This window comes from Puma concolor, chromosome A2, assembly GCF_028749965.1.
Source record: "Puma concolor isolate L17-30 chromosome A2, mPumCon1.1.hap2, whole genome shotgun sequence".
Lineage (NCBI taxonomy): Eukaryota > Metazoa > Chordata > Mammalia > Carnivora > Felidae > Puma > Puma concolor.
In genome coordinates, this window is record NC_141668.1 from 31,159,535 (window position 1) to 31,172,286 (window position 12,752).

Consider the following 12,752-nt stretch of genomic DNA (forward strand, 5'->3'; position numbering starts at 1 on the left):
TACAATGAGTTTAAGAACTTTTGGAAAACATTTACTTTCTTTTAGGCTACTATACTATTCCATGTACTAAATCACTGGTTTACTAAATAGTACCTAGATACTAGGAAGGGCAATAATTGCTTGGTGCTTCTATCTTTTCCTTTGGAGAATTATATGCTCTTATAAACACAGGGACATAAGATATATTTTTCCAAAGCAAGGACTGAAGGACCATAAAGTAGATGTTTTACATGCTGCTAAGTTTTGTAGGTTTAAACCTGTAAAGACAATTGTGCTCTTACTGTTTCAAAATCAGCTTAAAGATGAAATGTTTGTAAATACCTATATAGTTAAAACTTAAAATTTTTAAATGTGTTTATTTATTTTTGAGAGAGACAGAGAGAGCACAAATTGGGGAGGGGCAGAGAGAGAGGGAGACAGAGTCTACAGCAGGCTCCAGGCTCTGAGCTGTTAGCACAGAGCCCAACATGGGGCTTGAACGCCTTAACCATGAGATCATGACCTGAGCAGAAGTCAGACACTGAACTGACAGAGCCACCCAGGGGGGGCATAGTTAAAACTTAAGTAGTACAATGGCATTATAGCAAACAGACTTTTGCATTGTTTTATTCCCAAAACTAACTCTAAAGATTGTTATTTTTTGAGCCAACAGTATATCCCTTAGGATGGTGTGCTCCAATGGACTATATATCAGAATCACAAGTGTCTGTTTTTAACATATAAATTTCTAGGCCCCACTCCCAGACTACTGAATAAAAAATATTGCCTGGGCTTTACTTTGTCTCCTCCCAGAACTCTGATGGGGCAGACAAAGTGGTTAAATTCTCACCACATACTAACATGAAGTAATATCATTATTGCATTTAACAGATAAGAGAACTAAAACTCAAAGAACCTAACTTGCTTAAAGTCACATATCCAGGGCCTGTCTTTCCCGATACAGCCACCAACTTCTGTTATGTCACTAGAATGGAATTAACCAGGGAAAAAACATGATGCCCACATTGTAACTTAGAACCTGAGATTGCTTACTTTTCCTTTCAATAAATGTTTACTAAGTAGTAAGGAAACTGAATAAAATATAAAACCCAAATATTACTCTACAAAAACAGATTATACTTAATAGTGGAATGTTGCCTAGGTAAGACCCTTTTATTTTTGCTAATTTTTATCCACTTCTGGCCTTAAAGGTTTAAAAAAGAAAAAAGGAGCGGAGCCCCAGGGACTCCTGGGTGGCTCAGTGGGTTGAGCGTCCGACTTTAGCTCTGGTCATGATCTCGTGGTTTGTTAGTTTGAGCCCCGCATCCGGCTCTGTGCTAACAGCTCAGAGCCTGGAGCCTGCTTCAGATTCTGTCTGTCTGTCTGTCTGTCTGTCTCTCTCTCTCTCTCTCTGCCCCTCCCCTGCTCAGCTCTGTCTCACTCTCTTTTAAAAATAAATAAACATCAAAAAAAAAAAAAAAAAAAGTAGCCCCCGGCTGGAAAGAGGCCACCTGTGCTTCAAAGGATGGCACAGAAAGAGGTCAGCAGAAGTGATTGGGGTCAAATCAGAAGAGGAGAGAAAGGCAGGTAAAATGGATAGGTAGACAGGGGAAAATTTATTTTGTATTTATTTTCCTACAACCAAGAATGTATTTTATAAACATGTCAAATCTGCACCTGGGCACTTAGTAACATTTGTGGTAGTACCTGATTTATTTTGGATGTAATACTTTCAAATTTCAGTTTAGCAAAGAGCAGAAACTGCAATGATGAAGTGAAAGATAGGTGGGGTAGGTCTCCGGATCATTCTGAATTGCCCCCACTCCCCCCAAGATGCTCGGCATGGAGAAAGGAAGTTTAAATGTGCCAGTATAACATCATACTTTCTGCTGCTGTACATATAGGCAAAGAAGCATTAGGGGAATATGTGAAACTAAAGAGAAATGAGTTTTGTAAGAATCAAATCTTTAGAAAATATATTTGTAATGAGTACCCCAACTCAAACATTATCTACAGCTTAAATTTGTGGCCATAGAAAATAAGCTTCAATAAAAAAGTGATTCTGTTTCCTATATGTTAGAAAATCAAGGAAATGTTAGATCATGGTCACAGAACTTTTTTTTTAATTTCTAGGTATTTGATGTTGCTCTCACAGTGAAAACTACAAACTCAAGTGAAAAACCAAAAATCAGTTTTCCATAATCATGAAACTGAGGCCTTATCCAGGAATAATATCTTATTACACCGAGAAGAAGAAACCAAGAAAGAATGAGGAAAAGGATGTTGTAAAAGAGGAGGGAAGGTGGAATAAGAGAGCCAAATCAGTATTTACACTGACAAATTCTGGTGACACCATCTCCTTAGCTTATGCTGGGCCTACCAGCTCCTCTGGCTGCCAGATTTCATTGCCTTCAGGCTGTCTGTCTTTGCACTTTCTTGATATTTGGAAGCCTCAAAGTAATTCTCCCTTTTCTTGTAAAACTGACCCAGACATTAAGGGAGAGAGCAGACATACTCTTTCTAAATTGCAAACGGATGAAATTGAAAATTGAAACTGAACTGAAGTTGAAATGCACAGAGAATCCAGGTCGTCCACATACTCAGTCAGTAGCGGTACCAAGGAGGTCGAGAAACAGGCATTTCACACAACAGTGCTGTGTAATCATGGCTGATGTTTTCACATGGCACATATGTGGTGGTTATACATTCAATCACCTAGGTCAATGATGGGCTAAAATGTTTTATGAAGGTAGAGGGTGCCTGGGTGGCTCAGTCGGTTAAGCATCCGACTCTTGGTTTGGGCTCAGGTCATGATTTTGAGGTTCTTGAGTTCGAGCCCCACGCTGACAGTGCAGAGCCAGCTTGGGATTCTCTCTCTCTCTCTGCCCCTCCCCTGCTCACACTCTGTGTGTGTGTGTCTCTCTCTCTCAAAATAAATAAATAAGCTTTTTTTAAAAAATTAACTAAAAGGTTTTTGGGGATGAGAAGGAGGCTATACATTCTATATCTTTCCTTAACATTGATAAATGTTTTTCTGACAAATATCATTTATGGATGTTCCAGAACTTTCGGTTGGTCCTTAACAGAACCAACTGCAATGACGTTTGTAAGATTTGTTTTCAGCACTCTTTGACATTCCAGAGCTTTTACCTTCCTTTTTGTTTTTCTCATTTGCTTCCAGAAGCACAAGGCTCTAGACTTCCATACTACTCACAGTGGGGCAGGGATGAGCAAATGGCATTCCTGAAGACCTGTCCTAACAGCCCATACTCTGTACATTTTTAGGATGTTTCTTTTCACCCAAGTCTATCTTTTGGGGTCCTATCCTTCAAAAGCTTTGCTAGCTAGGTAGCTTATAGCTTTACTACCAGTGTGGTAAAAGTGAACCTGGTGAAGGGTAATTGTGGCTAAAGGTCTCCCCAACCTCATTCATTCATTGGCATAAGTTTGCACTTTAAAGAGCAAGGTGGAGTGTGTCTGTCACGTGGTTAGTTGCTCAGGAATCGCTAGTTGTTATTCTCATTGCCCTTTTTGACCCTCATCATCTGCTCAACTTTCTTTTCAAATACCTTGTTTAAAAACTTGTCTCTTATTTCTCATTTCAAATGATAGAAATAAAAGTACTTGACTAGTAATAGTGTCTGTGATGAATATCCATACTTTTTCCCCATTTTAGAGCCAATCTGTGAATCACATTTAAGCCGGCTTCTCAAAACAATTTCCAGCACATTCTACTTGCAGTCAGATGAAGTGGCAATTTTCTTAAAATATGGAGCAGTTTGGTGCTGGGCAGAACATGTATTCAGGCTCATAAACATAAACATTTTTTATGTAGCATTTAAATATGAACTATGCAACTCCAAAATGCTACAAAAATATAAACAAAGTAATTTCAGGAATAAAGAAATAGAGCTAAAGAAAAATTGAGAGGAAGTAAAAAAGGAGCCAAATTTTCTTTGATGCAAGAAAGTGGATCATGGGTAAAATTTTGTTTTTATAAATTTCTTTAGGGGGAGATAGTAGCACATTCTAAAAATTGTTTAGCATTGTATGTCAAGCAGCTATGGCGTTTACTTCTTATTCTGACCTTTTTCTAGCAGCCCCGGCCCAAGACCAGCACCAAGCCTTTCTTCAGCGATGACGACCGAGTAGCGATGCTGAGTGAGGACGTGCTGATGGAGCTGAAACTCCATTTTGCTGTAGGAAGGAGGCCTGTAGAGGACGGCCCTTCTGTCATGGCTCCCAAAGTGTATCTTTATCGATTTCTCAATCTAAAAAAAAAAAAAAGAAGAAGAAGAAAAAGAAAGAAAGGAGGCATAAAAATTCAAGAGGAAAAAGTAGCACACTTTGCCTTGAAGGACATCATTAATGCAAATCAAGGGCCATTCAGAAAGTTACCCTTCAAGTTGTTCTCTGGAAATGAAAGACAAATTCTCTGAAAGGCTGGCAAGGGCAAAAGTGACCTCATAGGCAAGAACGGAAGGTGAATTGAATTTTTCTCTCTATTACAGAGAGATGAAAATTTTAGGCCATTAAAATATAGAGGTCCTGGAGGAATACTGTTGCATAGAAATACAGAACTCAACTCTAGCTGAAAATATAAATTAATAGCAATGCCTTTCATCTGCATTGTGCTTGTATAAAATACTTCCAGCTGCATTATCTTCTAACAGTGCTTTTTAAGTAAACATGGGAGAGGAAACAGACTCCGAGAGGATGGATTTTGTGCTGGAAGGACACGGTTAGGAACGGGGAGACCTGAGAAGCAATTTCAGAGCCCTCTGGAGATACACAGTGCTGCTTCTCCTCTCAATCAGAACACAGCAAAATTGGAATGCATCTCAGGGTGGCAGGCTGGGTCTCTGCCCAAGATCTAGAGCATCATAATTTCAGGTTCTTCCTTCCACAGTTTATTGATCGCCCACATAGATATTCCTCTTTCTCACGACAGTGTTTGAAATTCCATTAACAAAAGGGAATTTTCCAATTGACAAAGTAGAAAGAATGCTGATATTTGAGTTCATGATAAGGTGTAATTGTAGACATTGGATATTTTCCTGAAAACCTGAGATTAAAACTGGATAAAGTAGACATTTTCTTGTTACCGGAAGGAGCAGTGAGATTGGATGGGGGTTTGAGCAAAACCTGGGAGAGACTGAAGAAGAGGAGACGAAGGAATTGGAGAAGGAAGATGAGGGAGAAGAGATAAAAAACAAAATTGGGAATCCAAACTACGTTTAGCGACACCTCTGAGTCGAACTGTCCGCTTTATGGATCTAAAAGTATGTACCACATGCCTCTTCACTACTTAAAGTTCTTTATTATTTCCCATTAATGATAGAATCAACTCCAAATCTTCATCAAGGAACACAAGGTCATTCAAACTTAAGCCCTGTCTTTCTTCTCTGTTCATATCACACTGTTAATTATTTCCATTCCTGATCCCACCCTGTTCCTTCATACACATACCTGTGTCTTCTACTTAAATTCCTTTTTCTCTCTCCATTTGTCCATCTGGCTAACTCTGAATCAAACATCACCTCTTTTGGAAAGTTTTCATTGAAATACACCCTTTTATTAGCACTTAGGAAAGGAAATGTGCATCTCTCCCTGATGTGAGCTCATTACAGGCAGTATGCATGTACACACAGGACGTGTTTAATAAATGAAGATATCTATGAAATTAATGAGCCATAGTGGTCTATCAAGATCTTTGAAGATATGTATGAAGATACATATGGAAAGAAAGAGGAAACAGATTTAGGTTGTAAACTCTCCGAGGGCAGGAACTATATCCTATTTTTCACTGCATACGAATTATCTCCACCTGTAAATGGATTGACAAAGCACGATGACGTGCAGAAAAACACAAACTCTGGAGAGACTGCTGGGTTTGAATCCCCTGGTTCTGCCAGAACTATTTGTGTGACCTTGGACAATACCTTCCTCCTAAGGGCGCTGTGAGAACTAAAGGGTTAATGTTTGTGACTGGCTTAGAACTGTGCATGGTATACTATACACATAGAAAGACCATCTATGTGTTTTTTAAATAATAATATAAAAAACAAAGAATCAGAAAAACTTTCTGAATCTGAGCTCTGCCTGGCACATAGTAACATAAGCTTTGAATACTTGTGTAGTGGATTTCATAGAAAGGAACAGAAACTAGCTAAGCACACCTCCCCTGCATGGTACTTTGGGCAAACATGATTGATTAGATACTTTCCCTTGTTAAAGGATATTGTGTTTTCTTGATAATGAAACTATTTAAACTCAAAAATTTAGCTGCCTATTGGGACACGATTCCCCAGCCAATATCATTGTTTGTCATGGTAAACTTATTAGAAGGAGTCTTTGAAGCCAAAAACAGTTGAGCCTTTGTCCACAGGAGTTAGAAGGAACCAGTATCCCACAGGAGGCCAAAATAAACAAACATGCATCTAGGTGCAAGGGGAAGACAGATGCTTCCAAATATATCGTTGTCACTCAAGCAGAATGCAGAGTGCCCAGAATTCCCTTCTCACATTATTTTCTTTCGTAATCACAGGATGCTCCTCTCTATTACAGCTGGCTCAAGTAGAGCAGTGATTTCACATGAGGTGAGTGTATTTTCAAACTTGACGTTATTATTATTTTGAAAGATACACCCCTCCCTTCCCCCACCCCCCCCCCCCGACCAGGATCAGGTTAAGCCACAGCCATGTGGCTCTTGCCAGTATATCTTACAAAAATATATTTTAAATAAAGTATAATAAGTGGCCATATTCTATAATAACCTTTATAGCATAGACTGACATTTTCGCTCACATCTCAGACTACAGAGAATAATAGGAAGCGAGCTTGTCAGTCAAATTATGTTGTATTACCCTGTAATACAAACTGCTCCTGTCCTTGTCATATTTATAACAGACTGTATCAGCAAAATGGCCCAATACCAAGGGGCAAGAACGCTTTTAGCTGGTCCAATGACAGGTGCACACACTGCATATGCGAAATAAAAACTACGTGAACAATTATGTCAACCACACCAGCAAATGCAGGATTATCAAATGCCAAGAGAAGCACTTTGGGAACTGAGAGCTCTTGATTACTCCTACAATTCTGAAGATATATTTTTAGTGAAAGAATTTAACCTAGCCACCACTACCGCAACTAAACTTGAGACTCGCAGGCCTTCTGAGAAGACTTAGGAAAGAATGAATGTTACTGGATGTTGACACTCTGAGCTCCCAAGTCACTTCCCCCTCTCCCTTCTGGAAAGATCTGAAAAACTGTCCCTCAGAAATCACTTTGCCAGACTACGTGAAAGTTATTTTAAAACTAAACACTTATTATTTTTATTGGAAAAACTTCAACATCTGAAACTTTTATACCACCTTAAATAAAGCAAAGGACAGAGTGTTGTAATAAACGACCTGGAGTGTTAGATGCAGCAATGTGGAGGATGAACAGGAGAGGAGTGGGGATCAGAAATCTGGATTTAAATTCAGAGTCCACCTTGCTTCATCCACTGGGGAGAGTTGTTTTATCTCTCTACATCAGAGTTTTCTCATACGTATAGTTGAAATAACAAATCCTACCTCATGAAGTTGTAGGAGGAATTAAATGAATTTGGTATCTAAAGGTATCCAACACAGTGTCCCATTAATAAACGATGTTAACTATATATGATTAAACTGAGTAGTATTATATTTTAATTCTGCTTTTCCACTAAGAACTCTTTCTTTTCTCAATGAGAGAGAGAGAGACACACACACAGAGAGAGAGAGAGAGAGAAGCAAAGGGAGAGAGAGAGAGAGAATCCACACTCAGTTGCAGAGCCCAATGCAGGGCTTGATCCCACAACCCTGGGATCATGACCTGAGCTGAAATCAAGAGCCAGACACTTAACCAATTGAACCACACAGGCACCCCTCCCTTAATAATTCTCTCAGCTTTTCAATTAATATAGTTTTGTCTCTGTCATAAAAACCATTTCTGCAATAAGCTATATGCATCCATATATCTTGATGTATGTTTTTCTCTATATGACTCATCACCTTTTAATGTAAAAATAGATCTTATTTACTTACTGTGTTTATTGTCTGTCTCCCCAAACCATAAAAAGAGGTAAATAAAAGCATATATTTTTTCTATTTTGTTGACTTTTGTTTCCCCTACCTAAGAATACCACTGGGCACATAATGGGCACATAATAAATATTCTTTGAATGAATGAATACAAACATCTTTTTCTTCAATGTGTAAAAGTCTGGGTTATAAATACTACCATGGAAGATTGGGAATACAAAAGTGGTAAACATTTGTATTAAGAAATTTATTTCAGCAGAATTTCAAATAGGAGCAAGAATGACAAAAATAGAATTAAATGTTTGAGCAAAGTAATGAATTTGCAGCAAAAAAAAATCAAATAAAGAGCTGTATTATTAAAGTACCATGTTTCTCAGTTACTTATAGTATTAAAAAATCTTCACCAGGACTTAACACAAAAAGCAAGAAATGCAGCTCTTTAAAATATAGAAGGGATGAAAAATAAAACTTGTTTTTTTCCACATGACAGAGTTTTTTTCTAGATTTATTAAAGTAGCCATGTATTTATGACACCTTTTGATGCTCTAATACAAATCATATAGTAGACCTTGGATGTATGTTATATATAACTAAAAGTAAAATTGCCTTGCTGGTCTCGATCTTTGACATTTTAGAAATATTGCGGAATCTATCATAGTGAATTATGCTTTAATTTTTCCACTATAAGAATAAAATAGGGATTTTTTTTACTCATTGGTGAAATTTACACTTATTTTAGAGAATTCAAGAGATAAAACTGAGTTTCTTGGATGCAGGTCCTCTACATTTTCTGCTTAGAAATTATTTATAATTGCAGGACAGTGTAGGAACCACAGGTTTCCCGGATATGCAAACAGAGCCTCACGAGAAATTTCCTCCATAAATGAACGTTTAGTTAAGTCTGCCTTTATCTCACAACTGATTCAACTGAATCTCAAGCCCATCATGGAGTAAACACACAATTCTCAGACCTACTCCATGACACTGAGGGCCTTCTGACTACACTGGCAAACTGTGCCTTGGGGCTACTGACTATCCCAAGAACATCCAGTGAAAAGCAAGTTTGCTCATCTGTGCCTCTATGTAAGTTTTAAACAATGACAGAGAAACAAAAGCAGTAAGGCTTCAATATAAAAAAGGTGTATCCTCAATATAGCTTTGGTAAAATGGCACCTACTTAAACAGCTATTCCCAAAACCCATCATCACCTATCTCTCAATCTATCTTTCCCTTTGGCACGCTTCACAATTTATAGTAACATATTATTACTTGTTTAGTGTCTGACCTTTATACAAATTTTCATGTTTCCTGAAAGCCTAAATGTGTCTTCTTTTAACCATTGCACATACAGCTTACTACCAGTTTCCAGTAAAAGGGAATGGATGGATGAATGAGGAAATGAATGAATGCATGAATGCTACGTATGAGTTCATTGTTTGTAAACACATGCATGCCTTTTAATTATTTTACTATGAGGTGAAAATATACACTAGAAACTTCTCAGTGGAAGCTTTGATATTTGCATCTCAAGCCGTGAAATATCTATGACTTCCTCATCCCTAATGCCTGTCTCCTCCACTTTACTACAGTGGCCGCTCGAATGGCCATAATCTTGGACTTTATGGTCCCCAAACACCCCCACCTCTGAACGTATAAAATGAGATATTCCATTCTCTGATCACATTCAAGTATTTCCATCTCATTTATTCTCAACATATCAGTTCTTCAACACTGGTCTTTCCTGCTCATGCCAACTTTCTACTAGCCTCTTTTTTACCTTCTTTCTGTGCAGCCTGGATCCCCTGGTCCAACACTCCAACAACTCCCTACCCAGAATATGAAATTATCCCCTTGCTCCACTGGACGTGCGTCACATTCACATGGCAAAGCTTCAAGCATGGAAGAGTTGGGGACATGGCGGTTAAAAAGCCAGACAAGTCTTGGCCCCCACAGAGCTGACAGCCCATCAAGGAAAGCAGACATAAACAACTAGTTACAATAATTATGACATGCCGCGTAAGCTGAGAGGACTAGGGTGCCGTGGAAACTCTGAGACCCAAAGATCTCAGCAGCCTGCCTGTCCTGCACCCGGGCTGGGTTGCTGAGAGCTGCTGGAGAGAAGTGTCCAGTGGACAGATTCTGGTTGGCAAAACCAGTTCCGTCTTCAGGGCCCCCAGACCATCCCGCTATGCTCTTCACTGCTCAATTCTCTCTCACATTCTCCATAGTGACTAACTTTCCTATTCTCCAGCTACCTTCTTATTTCTACAGAAAACTGCCTCCCATTCACAGTGAAATTTCCACTGCTAGAAGGAAACACACTGATTTAATTAAATAGCCTCTGTTTTGTCAAACGCATAGCCTATCAGCACGACTAACATTTCCTCTTTTCTTCTGACTTCCACACGAGAAACCTGTCCTCCCTTATCCATGGCTAATTGCTCTGATTATTCTCCAGATTCCACAAACCCCCTTCCTCTAGGCAACAAACCTCCTTCCAATTTCTACCCTCAAATCCCTGAGAATTTCATCCATCTTTTCTCCTTCTCCTGGATCCTTAATATCTCTTCCCTTTTGGCTCTTTCTCAATGTTTATTCACTCACTCACACTCATTCATCCACTTACCCATTTAATATTTTTGAACGCTTTCTATATGATAGGCATAGTTCTAGGCTCTGAGCAACATAACAGTGAAGAAACTTGACAAAGCTCTATCCCTCACTGAGTTCACATTTTTAAATTTTTTTAATGTTTATTTATTTTTTTGAGAGAGAGAGAAAGAGGGAGAGACAGAGAGAGCGTGAGTGGGGGAGAGGCAGAGAGAGAGGGGAGCAGAGGATCCGAAGTGGGCTCTTAGCCCGATGTGGGCCTCAAACTCATGAGCTGTGAGATCATGACCTGAGCCGACGTCAGGCACTCAACCAACTGAGCCACTCAGGTGTCCCTGAACTCACTTTTTAGTGGAAGGAGTGATAAACAATTAGTGAATCATGCAAGGTAAGTACCTGTAGAGAAAAAATCTCTGGTCTGGGTAAAGTGTTAAAGAATGACTGAGGTGCTCTTTTAGATGCTGTTACTCGCATGTATTACGAATGTTGTGTGTGAAAGCAAATGAGAGAAGAAAGATAATTCTTAGAGGGAGAGAAAAGATGGGCAGAGAAATTAAAACAGGAAGTCCTTCAAGGTCAGTACAATATGTACTTGTTATTGTGGATGGTAAATATAGCCAGATAGGTAACAAGTAACTGGCAATGAGGACAAAAGTGTAGGTAATACATCATTACTCATTATCTTTTTAAGTAGCTAATAGGAAACGAAAACCTAATAAGTAGTAGAGAATTTAAAAGTTGGTAACTTTATGCTGGTCTTTCTACCTAGGTACAACCTCAATGAATTCTGATTCCTTTTACTAAAAGCCATAGCAGGGAAGAGGCAAATGAGGAAAACTGGGAGGGTGTTTTATTGTTTTATTTTGTTTTCCGGATCGATGGGCATCCTAACAGAATGCCAGAAGGCAGACTTTTACTTCCTAAGTGATAGAATTTCCTAAGAACTATATGCCATCATTTCCATAATACAGAAAAGTTGTGGGGGTTTTTAAAGTTTATTTATTTATTTTTGACACAGAGAGCTCCAGCGGGGAGGGGCAGAGAGAGAGAGGGAGAGAGAGAATCCCAAGCAGGCTCCTAGCTGTCAGGATAGAGCCCGACGTGGGGCTCAGACTCATGAACCGTGAGATCATGACCTGAGCCAAAACCAGGAGTCGGACGCTCTACTGACTGAGCCACCCAGGTGCCCCCGAAAAGTTTTTCAAAAATGTTAGTACTCAGTGACCTGGGCGATCAAGCTATAAGACGGAGACATGACACCTGTCCTAAGGAGGCACCGAATCACATCGGGGGAGCATCATCGGAAATGCACTGGGAGGGGAAAGGCAGTAAGTTCTGTATTGTGGAGCCTCATTTGTGATAGAAAGAAGGAGAAGCAGCAACAGGACAAATCACGGTGAGTGTAACTAAGACAGAGGTAAAGTACAGAGGATGAAACCTTCCAGAAGTGGGAAGAAAAGTCCCAAAGAAAGGATTGGCCATGAATTTACTTGGTATTAAGTAAACAGGAAGGGAGGCTACAAGCCTGACATATCAGAAGAAAAGCGGGCACAAAGGAGGAAAATGGAAGAGAACAGCACGACAGACCCTGACCTGGCCATCCTCAGCTAGAAAATATTTAATGATAAATAATGTCATATTGCCCGAATCCGCTTGGAAGATCTGAAATACTGAAACTTAAGGGACATGTAATGATTTTTGCTTAGCAGTAAAGACGTCCCACCACATCTACAAAATCCGAAGGTCGACCCTGAGAATTCCCACGTCATCCGTATGTTAAATGCCCAGGCTCCACACTCACAACCGGGAACCACGCTGGGCCTTTCTAAATGGGGCACAAGTACAGAGTTTGTTCAGCTGGAGGAAAGAGGAGAGGCTAGCAGAGGGCAAGTTGCAGGACAGAAAAGAGAAGGTGGACTAAACAGCTTCTGAGCTCTTGAGGCTCCAGCGAAAGCGCAGCTTCAGCCCTGCGCCCCAGGCTAACCCTCACCCATGGCGGGAATCTTGGAGAAACTAAAAATGAAACCGAGAACACGGAACAGGGATTCCTCCTCCAGCCTGTGTCTAGTGTCTCCGGCGGCGAGGTCCCCTCTT

General features: G+C 39.7%; 1 protein-coding gene across 6 annotated transcripts in view; it reads right to left on the minus strand.

Annotated features, from left to right (window-relative positions):
• CPED1 (cadherin like and PC-esterase domain containing 1) overlaps positions 1-12,752 on the minus strand; it is a 278,325-nt gene that overhangs the window by 245,901 nt on the left and 19,672 nt on the right. For all 6 annotated transcript variants that reach the window (XM_086691526.1, XM_086691507.1, XM_086691516.1 and 3 more), the window contains exon 2: positions 4,067-4,250. In XM_086691526.1, coding sequence (XP_086547652.1) covers positions 4,067-4,250 — 184 coding nt within the window. The remainder of the gene's footprint in view (positions 1-4,066; positions 4,251-12,752) is intronic.